Below are 12,562 nucleotides of genomic sequence, written 5' to 3'. Positions count from 1 at the left end.
ACTTAAAAAAGTGGTCAAAAATACTCTGACGTTCTGGGTTCGAACCCCGCTTTCAAAAAGAAAAAAAAAATTGCAAGGCAAGGCTTCACGAAAAATCTGCCTTATAAGGCAGAGATTTGCCTGTTACTCTGCTGGAATTCTAGAAAAATTGCCTTAAGGCCTAAATTTTGCCCGAATAAATTTAATTTTACAACGAACTAACTTTGCCTTTTTTTTTTTTTTTGTTCTTAATTCTAATAGAATCTCAATATTAAAACAAGGACAAAAATTAAAGACCACCCCGAATAAGGGCAATCGTGCAAATTGTCCTTACATAAGTAGCAGGCTATATTTGTCTTTCTCAATAGGATAAGGATGACACATTTTATTAACCTCAAGGACATATTTGAAACAATCTGCAAATGACGGGTAACTTTTTGTAATTTTCTAAACTTGAGGGGGGCAATTTCGTCCATTTTCCCTTTTATAAACCAAACCCAAACCCTAATCTTTCCCTATAAATGACCATAATAATAATCCTACCCCAAAAGAGCGCAGCCATGCCTTTCACTAATAACAAAGTCAAAAGACTTGCAAAAAATTGTGGCTAGTTTTGCAAAATTGATTTTTATCAGTTAAATCAATGTACCCAAGGAGCATATATTGCTTTGTTTTTGTAGTAAGTTGTTGTTTCTTTTTTTAGCTAGATATCTTTTTATTTTATTTGAATCTTGAAATTTAGTTTGTTATATGGAAATGGTATGTTATGTACATATTGTGCACCAAATAGCCCTTTGTAATATAAAGTTGTTATTGCAAAGAAAACACGAGATAAAGGGTTTTTTCTGGTGCTAAACTTAATTTTTTTGGCAAAATTTTTGGTTGAATATTTTAGACATTTATTCAGCTCTACTTTGCCAAAATAAAAAGTAAAAAACTTTTGCTTTTTAGAATCTTTTTGAAGTTTTTAATTTTTTTTGACAAGTAAAATGATGAGAATATATAAGCTGAATTATATGTTGAATATCATATATTAGCCTTCAAAGTTCTCTGATTAAAATGGTCAATCTTTTTCCTTGAGTGCTACCATTAGTTAATTTCATTACAAATATTTAGTTCATTATGTAACATTTTTGGTCAAGTTTTGTGATTTTTGACCACTAAAATCAAATAGTTAAATTGGAATGTAGGGGCTGGTTATTATTAGAAAGACTTGTATTTTTTATTTTAGAAAAAGTTGCAAAGCAAAATGATGAGGAACTGTTTAGCTGAAATATTATGTTGAATATACATATCATATGCCTTCAAAGTTCTCTGATTGCATTGCTTTGATTTATTTTGACTGCATTAAACCAAGTAGAGCATTTTCCTTTTTCATTTTACCTTTCATTATAAAAATAAATCTTTTCTGTGAAGTTTATTGGATTATATTTATATATAGGGAAGTAAAGTAGACCCATAGAACTCAAATAATAACCCCAACAAAGTTCATATACAAGCCACCCCTTATTCCTTCAAGGCCCAATGTTATTCTTTTTTATATCAAAATGACATTTATTCTCAAGTTAGTTATATAGTTTGTTATTACTGTAAAGATAGTAGAAGAACTTAAATTATGTCTTAAGCCATTAAGATAACTTTTAGATGATTCTTTGTAGTTAGGCTGCTGGTTAGTATATATTTGTTATTTGTAAAAAGGGGTTAAACTTAAGGGAAGCACTAGTTAAACTATGTTTAGGGTCTTTTGTGAATGTTTTTGATCTGACTAGTCCCGTCAAAAGGTAGGCGTAAGGTCTGCATACACTATACCCTCCCCAGACCCCACCTGGTGGGATTATATTGGGCATGTTGTTGTTGATCTGATTAGTGGAGCTAGTGGGAGGCATTAGATGGTTTCATGGGTAGTTGGAATTGTGAAATTTGGAAAACAACCTATGTTGCTCGGACTCTTATAAAATATCGACACGGGTGCGGCAACGGAAGTGAAGAGTCTGCGCAACTTAGAAAAAAACTACTTAGTGCTTATTTGTTTTCAAGTTGAAAAAGGTATTTGGAAATTGGAGTTTTGTTTGGACGTGTATTGGAGTTGTTTTTGAATTTTTGTGAGTGATTTGGTTTTTGGAGTTTTTCAAATTCCGGAAAGTTGTAACAATTCTATGTCCAAACAGTTTTTTGGAATAAAATTCCGGATAAAGTGATGTATGCACAATTTGTTGAGCACCAAAATACATGGTCTGTTGTTTTATACTATCTTCAGACTTTACGAGCATGGTGCTACATTAAAGTTTCTTATATTTGTTGCCACTCTTCAATGTTACATCAGTGGCAAAGATGTGTGTTGAGAATAAGAAATACATTAATCTCATTTTTATTAGTTAACTAGACTAATGTGAAGGATTTGGCACCAAAATTCATAGTCTGTCGTCTTATACTTACCCTCAGACTTTACGAGCATGGTGCTACATTAAGTTTTTCTTATTTATCTATTGTCGCTTGACTTCTCATGTTTTGGTCAGTGGCTAAGGATGTTTTTAAGAATAAGAAATACATAAGTTGTAAGTTTTGAGGCTATAAACCTGTTCCTTAGTTCTTACAGAGTTTTCCATAACAAATATTGGTAGACCAGTTTACTTAAATTGCTAACATGTAACAAGTGAAAGGTGTTTCATTTGATGATCATTAATATAGGAAAATCACATGCCATGATTTTGAATTTGAGGCTTTCTATACCGGAATATGCTCTTAAATGAAGGTATTCATGCTTGAATGACGGCTCAAGATCAGTCTATTGAAAAACGCTCTTTAATGCAACTTTAGCCTTAGGTGGCCGTGGCAGTGACAAAGACACCATTGGTTTTGTTTGGTGGGCTGGAAATGTGTAACAACTTAGTTTATCAGGTAATTGTTGAGACATCTTGAAATTGTCTTGGGTTGAAATATGATATTCAAATTAATATCTGAATTAGTGGATCAAACCAAAGGGAAAGACGATGCCATACTTAAAAAGGAAGATAGACTTGTAGAATGACAGACAAATGAAGCTTTTGTACATTTTTGTTAATCCATTCGGGACTTATGCTTCTCATGATCTCAATCTTTCTCAAAACAAACTACTGGAAAAGAAGAATGTCATCTAAATACCATAAAATAAGGTTTCTTTTATCGGAAAAGGGCCAAATATACCCCTGTACTATTGAAAAAGGGTCAAATATACCCTTCGTTATACTTTAAGTCTAAATATACCCCTAACGTTATACTTTGGACACAAATATACCCTCCATTGTTAAAGTTGACTAATGTGGGGTTTAATCTCACGTGGCATTAATATTTTAATAAAAATAATATCATGTGATATGTCACGTCATTAAACAAATCCAATTTTACACACCCTTCCCTTCCATGTCATCTTTACCATAGGCACCACTGCCACACCACCATTATGCCCACCACCTTACTTTATTTGGTGGTTTCAATAGGAAGATTCAACTTTTGAAAACCTAAAACCCCCAAATCCAATTTCCAAACCAAAATTCTCACGAAAAGATTCAAAACCCATCTCTAAAATCCTTCAATCTTCAATACCCAAATTATAGATGTTGTTAAATTTGAATATATTCTTCAACATTTTTCTTTTTTCCACCATTTCCCTCGCTTTTTCTTCTTTTTGGTCATCATCATGATAGGTGTCTTGCTAGAACCATCAATGTTCCTGTTTCTTATTTTCAAAATCTGTTCTTTTCCACGTGATTTGGTATTTCAAGATATATCCTCTTAATTATTTCATCCATAATTCCATATTAGTCTTTGTATAGAGTTCTTGAATTTTAAAAAAAAAAAAAAAATCAGTAGAATTTATTGCTTGTTCTTAAAATTCCCTTTTGATTGCTGTCAATTTTACTTCTTTGGTGATTTCAATAGGAATTATTTAGTTTGTCTAGCTTTTTTCACCGATATTTTTGCATTTTTCCCCTTCTAATTGATAAAGATGTGGTTGATTTGTTTCTCTGTGTTAACCAAGTGCTTTGTGACTTGAAGCTTTCCGTTTTCGTAGTTAAGAATATTGCTGTACCGGAGAAATCAGTGGTGGGCATGATGCTGGTGCAGCAGTGGTTCTAATGGTGAAAGATGATATGGAAGAAGAGGGTGGGGGTAAAATTGGGTTTTTTTTTGTGACGTGGCATATCACGTGGTATTATTTTTATTAAAATATTAATGCCACGTCGGATTAGGCCCCACATTAGTCAACTTTAACAGTGGAGGGGTATATTTGTGCCTAAAGTATAACGTTAAGGGTATATTTAGACCCAAAGTATAACGAAGGGTATATTTAGCTCTTTTTCGATAGTACAGGGGTATATTTGACCCTTTTCCGTTCTTTTATTCGGGCACTTTGCACGATTGCCCTTATTTAGGGGTGGTTTTTAGTTTTTGTCTTTCGCTTAAAGTCTAACTTTTGTCTAAAATTAGGTCTGTTCGGCCATAGGTCAAACCTTAAGTAGGGGTGTTCATGGTTCGGTAATTGTTTAAAATTAAAATTAAATCAATTTAGTTGATTTTTAAATGTCTAAACTAAATTGATCCAAATAAAATAAAAATTATTGATTTGATTATTGTGGGTTTGGTTTGATTTTTTGATTTATGGCTAGTAGTGTCAATTCAACTATTCTTTCTTTACATTCCTCAAATTTCTGGTGAAGCTCTCTTTTTTCCTCATGGCCCACAGATATGTGAGCTTCTGTTGTTCAGTGTTACACTTAAAGAGTTAAGACTTACAGAGTTGGGTTTGGTCATATTCTTTAAGACATGGGTCTTAAACAATCATATAAAATAAGTAGATTAAAATTAAATTAATGATTAAAAGGTATAAAATATTTATAATTATTTATGAAAAACTAATATTGTAATTTATCAGCTCGGTTTGGTTATTTTTAATAGAGCCAAAATCGAATAGAATATTATCAGTTTTTAAAATCATTTATTCGGTTTGGTTTTGGTTTTTCACCAAGCTGTGAACATTTTTTTGCGTGGATTGCCCTTCTTTTAGGGTGGTCTTTAAATTTTGCCTCTCATATTTATGGTCTTTAAATTATGCTCTCATACTGCTGGTCTTTAATTTTTGCCCTTCGCGTTGCAACTCTGAGCGTTCACGCAGAAATCATGAGGTTCTGGGTTCGAACTCTCGCTTAAGCATAAATTAAAAAAAAAAAAAAATGCAAGACAAGGTTTGGGTCGCGTGTATGTCGGACCCGGCATACACTTATTAAGGAATTACCAAAGTTATGCCGGATCCGGCATACTCATGCCTTATGGGCAGACTTGGCATAAGTATGCTGGGTTCGGCATAACTTTTGTAATTCCTTAATAAGTGTATGGCGGTGGGGGTATAGCGAAATTTAAACTCTGTCTTGCGAATTTTTTTTAAATTTTTGACTGAGTGAGGGGTTCGAACCTGGAACCCATGAGTTTTAGCCGAAGGGCAAAATTTAAAGATTTCAAATATGAGGGGTAAAATTTAAAGACCACCCCAAAAGAAGGCAGTTTCGCGACCGTTCGCCGTGAATGTACCACAGCCTTAAGGTAAATTTTTGCCCGAATAGATTTAATTTTGGGCAAATGTTAGGCTTTAAGTCAGAGATTTCGTGAAAGTCTTACTTTGCAATTCGATTTTGATTGAGCGGGAGTTCAAATTCAGAACCTTAGATTGTCAACTTATTTAAATGAAGAACAAAAATTAAAGACAAACAATTTGAGGGGCAAAAATTAAAGATTAGTGGTTTGAAGGGAAATCCGCAAAAAAAAAAAAAAAAGTTTTCTGTTTATGGTGGCTGGAGATGTATAACGTTGCATGTTTGCACTTTGCAATAAGTAAAGTAAATTTTACTTGGCATAGCTTACTATGTTACATATTTATGGAACATAACTATACTTTTTAGTAATTAAGTTTAGTAGCTATAATATTATATTTTTACAACTTATAACTACCCACTTTTCTATCAATTAACTTACCACTCCCCACACCCCTATTTTTTAGCCGCACACTTTTCTCTCTCTCCCTTTTCCTAAATATACGTTTCTAACTCCCATCTCCCTAATTTCGTGCTTTTCAAATCGGTTCCGATTTCTTTCACTTCCTTTTTTTTTACTCTGTATTAACTTCTCGATTAATTTCAACCTTTTTACGCCAAAATTCAACTCTATTTCCTAAAATATGTAAGATTCTCTATTATTTTTGTGCTCTCCCTCATCATCTTTGTTTCTTTTTGGGCTTTACTAAGCCACAGATTTCATCTTTTCCTGTATTCAGTGGAAGTTTACAGTTTTTTTTTTTTTTTTTTTGAGGGATTTTGAATAAAGATTTGAAGTTTTTGTTATTGGACAAGAGTAAATGTTCATGTTCTCCAAGAGGTATTTTTTCTTTGGTGTTGTAAGGTATGTTATGGATCTTCACTAATCACTTCCATCCGGAGTCGTTTTACGGTTTCGGTGATTAGTTAAGTGATTTATGTTGGTGCTCACAAAGTTCATTATGGATTTTCCATCCCTCCCGTAAATTAGTTTCATGCTAAGTTTTCTGATTTTCTATTTTTGGCTAAAACGTATTCCACCATTAGTTAATTGATTTATGTAGGTGTTTTCAGAGTTTGTTATGGAATTCCTTTTGCTCCTGACAGTGAGCTTCATGACTGTTCCTAGATGCCCTCCGCCGCCGGCCACCGAAATTTTTGAATACAGATCTGAAGTTTTTGTTATTGGACAAGAGTAAAAATGTTCATGTTCTCCAAGAGGTATTTTTTCTTATTAATGACCCTATTTTCACTTCACCAGATATGTATTTTACTTGCATTTTAAGTATATTTTTATCGTATTTTTCGATGAACTTCAGTTAATTCCCGTTTTTTCAATTCACCAGATCTATATTTTGCATACATTTTAAGTATATTTTTGTCGTATTTTTTATTATTTCAATTAGTTTGTGTTTTGAACTTCAGTTAATTCTGTTTTTTCAATTCACCAGATCTGTATTTTGCGTACATTTTAAGTATATTTTTGTCGTATTTTTTATTATTTCAATTAGTTTGTGTTTTTAATTGTGTGTTATATATTTTTTCTACCTAATTTGTTACTTGTAAATTTATGCGATTTTGAATTTGTGTTTACTTTTTATCAAAGTATATTTTATAGTATATATTCAGTGTATTTGAAGTGTATTTTTACGGCACAGTCATACACTGTTGTAGTGACAACCACAGTGCATTTGACATTGATATATTTGCATTATATTTATAGTATATTTTCAGTATATCTGAAAGTGTTGTTATTTATTGTGGTTAATTTGTTATTTTGTTATTTTTTCATGTTTTGTTAATGTAAAGTTTCAAAAGATATCTTGACGCATTTCAAATTGAAATTGATGCAAAGTTTCTCCGTATGAGATACGACGCAAATCGACAAGGCAACCCTGAATGCATTTATTGATTACGAGCAACCACCAATACCCTGTCAAGGCTACCGTTGATTATGATGCAGTGATTTTAGTAGATGTTCGGGAGTAGATTTGTAGACGAACAATTTATGTTTTAATTTATTTTTTTTCTCCAACTTTTTTGATGTATAACATCACTGTTGCGACATTATTTTTATGAAGATTTTAAAAGAAGTTTTATGTATTTTGGTAATGATCCCGCTTGTTGTATAGTCTAATCGTAGATTTTAATTACGTTTTTATTACATTTATATTTTTCTTGTATAGTTACTACTAAAAAATTACAAAGTGCATTTCAATATCAAGTTTGTATTTCCTACATGTTTTCACTATATTTTATTGATGAACCAAGAAGAGTTCTATGCATTTTCTCTATATATTCATGGTACACTTGAATTCATTATTGAACCATAAAATTCATTTTTCTGTATAATATACTTCAAAAATTAAAGAAAAATTTTAATACTCCTCAAATACATACACAATACAAGTGAAATAAATTGTAAATATATTCAATAAGATTCAAATCTTACGGATCAATTAGAATACACTCAAAAATACAATCATAATATAGATAAAATACAGTGAATCAAAAGCCACCCTTCGGGATTAAAGTTTTTTTATGGAGTCAAGTTTTCCCATCTTATTAAAGTTACTAAATAATATTCAATATCGCCTTATTGCACTCAATAACTAATATTTTTTGTAACGAACATTTTGATTTTTAATAATGTAATTTCATTGAATATTTTTAATAACGAACACAAAACCGATGGTCATAGCATCAGGAGACAATCTCAACTTGTCACTATGCAATTCAGTTGATGAACAAATCAAGCTTTGCGTGATTTATGAAACATTAAAAAGAGATTTTTTTTTTTTAGTTATATTTTGGGAAAAAATATGAAGAGAGTTTTTGAATTCAAATTTTATGTGAATGATTAGATGTTGAATGAGATATGTGATTAGATATGGAAGCGAATGAGATTTGCGTGATTTATGGAACATTAAAAACAGATTTCTGTTTAGTTTGAAAAAGATTTTTTTTCTTAAATAGAGGCATTATTTGCTCAACAGTTCCGTGTATTTAGTCTGTATTTTGGCTATATTTATGCGACGCGTCAAGGACCTAAATATAGGAAAAACTAGGTACTAATTGTAAATAATGAACTTGTAGTTATAGCTTGTTAGAAGCAGCTAAAAGGTAGCTATTTGAGAAAATTTTACATAAGTAAAAGCTAAAGCACTCCCTCACTGGAAAAAAAACTCCATTGAAAGTGGAGGTTACTTCTTAAGGTCTAGCATTAATAGCCTATTTGGCCAAACTTCTAAAATTAATTTATTTTAAAAAGTACTTTTAAAAAAAGCACTTTTAGCGAAAAATAATTTGTGTTTGGCTAATTAATTAAGAAAGCACTTTTGAGCAACAATTAGTGTTTGACTAAGCTTTTAAAAAGTGCTTTTATTTGTATTTTTCTCAAATGTACTTTTCAAAAAAGTGTTTTTGGGCAAAAGCTATTTTTTTTTTAACTTCAAAAAAGCTTTTCTTTACTCCCCAAGACTTATTTTCTCTCAAAAGTCTTCTCGTCAAACACTTCACTTTTTTTCAAATAAGTACTTATTGAAAAAATAAGTATTTTTGGGGGAAAAATAAGCTTGGCCAAACAGGCTATAAATTAGTTTGTGTGCTGTCCAATAAACGTGCCAGAATTAGATTTTTTTTATCACTAAATATTTGTAAAATTGTAGTTTTACGTTATTTTTCAATACATCTCCTAATTAACCATGAAAATCAGGCATCGATGAGAATTGGAGGAAAGTAGAAACGAAACTTTTTTTGCTTTATAAGGACCAGCTTATTTTGTTGCCAATTTCTGTTGTCAAATAACGTTGTTTTATACTATGATTATCCCTTACAATTTACTCTCCCTCGAGGTATTAGATTAACATGATTAAAAAGCCATTTGACAATTTATACCATTCTTATACGTCATCACATCTGAAGATCACAAATTCGTTAAGTGGAATGCACATACATTGATTTTTGGAAGACCTAGTTATATAAATTACGATTGTTATGGCAAGTAAAACGTGCTTCATGCTAAAACAACCATGCCTATCACAGGTGATATGAGTTCACGAATGATTCCAAAGTAATATCCGTTTCACCTTGAAAATCTTAAATTTATATGAGGTGCCTAAGATACACCTAAATTCAATTAAAGATTTGAACAAAGGCGATATACAATGGAACGAACAAGTAATCGATCTAACCAAATTCGTGACCTCGGGCTAGAGAACCGAGGTCGGTATCCTTTTGTTACGAGCTATCAAGAAACGCAAACGAAGTAAAATTCAAGAACAGATGGGAACAGATACTATATTCTTTTATGATTATTGATGTGAATCCTTTCTCTCTTCTGTATTGCCAACCCCCTTTCATGAATGGGGGCCTCCCTTTATATAGTAGAGGAATTTCAAACCTAATACAATTCTAAATAAAGCAAGTAAATGCGTGACAAACTGCGTCGCGGGATTGACGGAATATCGGGTGATGGCGGATATTTCGGTCTTCAAGTTAATGGCGGTCGATCATCCTTCCGTTATTAGTCGGCCCGGCCTCGAGCTCCTCGATCCGGTGAGGTGGTCGAGCTTCACCCGAGCGTAATCATAACAACGGAAACCGAGCGTACTCGTGTCCTCGGTTTTACCCGTATACAATATCATATGATTAAAGCTAAAGCAGTTGGATCTAGATCCACCATTTTTTGAGTAAATGGTGTCGCTTGAAAGAAATTTTAATCAAATCAGAGCTTATTAAACTTTACTAAGGTAATAACGTATGTTTGCAGGTTGTGTCTAAGTGATTTTGTAAGAGTAACATAGAGAGCATGAGAAGGGTTATCATTCAGAGGGAAAATCATGAAAAAAGAGAGCCCTTCTCATTGCAACAACGACATACCCAGCGTAATCCTAAAAGGGAAATTTGTCGGTCTGGAAATGATAGGATGTACGCAGACTTTATCTCTACCTTTGTGGGGCAGAGAGGCTCTTGCCGAAAGACCTCGGCTCGAATGAAGGAAAATTAAAAAAAAAAAAAGGAACTAAATTAAAGAAAAGGAATATAATGAAAAAGCACTTCTCATTGCAACATTATATAATTAAGAATTGGCCCCTTCAAAACTAAAAACTTAGATCTTCTAAAAATGGAAAAAGAAAATTTGTCGGGTCACCTTACAACCAAGTAATGCAATTTTATTGCATTTAACTAATTCTTCAATATTAAACAACATCGAATTAATCATAAACATAGACAATTCCCGTCAATACAAGTTGCAATCCCGATTTCACATTTCATTTCACCACAATCATCTCTAGTTTGACAATCTTTGCATTCTTCCATCATTCTTCCTAAAGATCACAAAATTCATCAGCATATAGTATAGACACAAATTAATTTTGATGGACCTCATTACAAAAAACAACCAAATAGTATGTATGTATCACATGCGATGAGAGTTCACGAGTGATTGAAAATGACTAGGCAAACCTAGAATTTGTTTGGCTCAGTTAAACTCTTTTTACGCAAATCACAGAACATAAATACCTACACAACATATACACTGATAGTGTATAAGTTACGGATAGTGTATATCTTGTATATATTTCGGCCATGTTGGTAAATTATTTGACAGAATTGACATATACGTAAACTTTTCCAAAAAAAAAAAGAGGAAAGGAGGGACCTTTATGAATGGTGGAATCTGTCTTGAGATCTGCTAAGCATACGCAAAACCCACTAACACAAGTTCCAAACCCTGCATTGCATGCCATACCATCACATTCTTCTCTACTCTTACAACATGCTTCTACTATCACCATATCTGAAAATAACAAAGTTACATAAATTATCGATATGTTATATTTTCTCCGTCTCAATTTATGTGAAACAATTCTGATTTTGAGAGTCAAATTTTTTATTTTTTATTGTGAATTCGCACTTACAATCTTTAAGTTTTTTCTTGAAAAATAATTTACATTTAGAAACTACATAAAAAGTATTATAAGTCACAATAATTAACAATTTAAAATATTTAAAGAACATACGAATAAATCGCGATAAAAAATCTTCTTGTTTGACTTTCGAAATCCGAACTATATCACATAAATTGAGACTGAGTGAGTGTATATCAGATGTGATGTGAATTCACGAGTGATAAAAAAGTGCTTCACGTTAAATCTATTGTTGTTGGGGTCATTAGCGATATAATTCATTATGTATACATACAATCTGATTTTTTTTTCACCTCCACATATATTGTGTGATTGAAAAATATTAGGTGCGACAACCGATCATACATGTTATTGTAAACTAGATCCACCATATTATTAGAGTAAAGACCATCACTTTGAAAAGAAACTTCTTAAAACCTTTTTTACTCAAATCTCATCTTAATATTAAACTTTACTCGAATTTTGTGTATATAAGTGATTGTACAAACATATAAAAAGGGACAAAGAGAGGAAGATAGACTGACCTTGTGAAATAATCAAGAAGGAGACTATCAAAAACAGAGTCATCAAAGTCTTGGCCATATTGTATAAAAGAATTATTCTTGAATTTAGAGTTCTTCTGATGTTTACCACATTGTATAATAGCTAGTTCATTAAAAACTCTTTTCCTTCTATAGAGAAAGTTAATTAGTACAAGTTATACCCAATTGGAATTGTTTCCATAACCAAATCTTGAAATTAACTTTGGTCACAAATTATTTGATTATGGAAAGTTAATAAAATAAAGACGTATCGTATAGAGATTTGCTACTACATTTCTTCCCAACCTCGTATAATGCAATTAAGATTTGGGATCTTTATATGACTCTCATGGTGTAAGGATCTTGTAACATTTAATACCACTATCTTGAATATTAACATTTGGTATCAAATAAGATTTACAATATATAATAAAAAAGATCAATTCTCTCTCTATTTGTTCGGAATTGGTGTAACCGAATAAAGTGGTAACATTTTTTAGGAAATAGTATTACTCCCTCCGTCCCTTTTTACTTGTTTTCTATTGACTAGCATTTCCCTTAAGAG

At 31.9% G+C, this 12,562-nt stretch overlaps 1 protein-coding gene and 2 non-coding genes across 3 annotated transcripts; 2 read left to right on the top strand and 1 right to left on the bottom strand.

Annotated features, from left to right (window-relative positions):
• Nucleotides 1-962: 962 nt before the first annotated feature.
• On the top strand, nucleotides 963-1,038 carry LOC132069082 (small nucleolar RNA R160). Its single transcript, XR_009417650.1, has one exon. It is a non-coding gene; the product is annotated as a small nucleolar RNA R160 (small nucleolar RNA).
• A 184-nt stretch (nucleotides 1,039-1,222) lies between these two features.
• LOC132069081 (small nucleolar RNA R160) lies at nucleotides 1,223-1,302 on the top strand. Its single transcript, XR_009417649.1, has one exon. It is a non-coding gene; the product is annotated as a small nucleolar RNA R160 (small nucleolar RNA).
• Nucleotides 1,303-10,596: 9,294 nt separating this feature from the next.
• On the bottom strand, nucleotides 10,597-12,230 carry LOC132066780 (putative defensin-like protein 298). Its single transcript, XM_059459989.1, has 3 exons — nucleotides 12,001-12,230; nucleotides 11,209-11,346; nucleotides 10,597-10,873 (listed from the first exon to the last, which is right to left on the bottom strand). The coding sequence occupies exons 1-3, from the start codon at nucleotides 12,056-12,058 to the stop codon at nucleotides 10,764-10,766; spliced, it is 306 nt and encodes a 101-aa protein (XP_059315972.1). The 5' UTR covers nucleotides 12,059-12,230; the 3' UTR covers nucleotides 10,597-10,763.
• Nucleotides 12,231-12,562: the final 332 nt, after the last annotated feature.

This window comes from Lycium ferocissimum, chromosome 8, assembly GCF_029784015.1.
Source record: "Lycium ferocissimum isolate CSIRO_LF1 chromosome 8, AGI_CSIRO_Lferr_CH_V1, whole genome shotgun sequence".
In the NCBI taxonomy this organism is placed as follows: domain Eukaryota; kingdom Viridiplantae; phylum Streptophyta; class Magnoliopsida; order Solanales; family Solanaceae; genus Lycium; species Lycium ferocissimum.
This window is presented reverse-complemented; position numbering and strand designations above follow the sequence as displayed.

Coding starts and splice junctions, on each gene's coding strand:
- LOC132066780 (XM_059459989.1), bottom strand. CDS start 12,058: ATGGCCAAGACTTTGATGACTCTGTTTTTGATAGTCTCCTTCTTGATT. Junction 11,347..12,000: donor CTTCTTGATTATTTCACAAG/GTCAGTCTATCT, acceptor TGTTATTTTCAG/ATATGGTGATAGTAGAAGCA. Junction 10,874..11,208: donor AGATTCCACCATTCATAAAG/GTCCCTCCTTTC, acceptor TGTGATCTTTAG/GAAGAATGATGGAAGAATGC.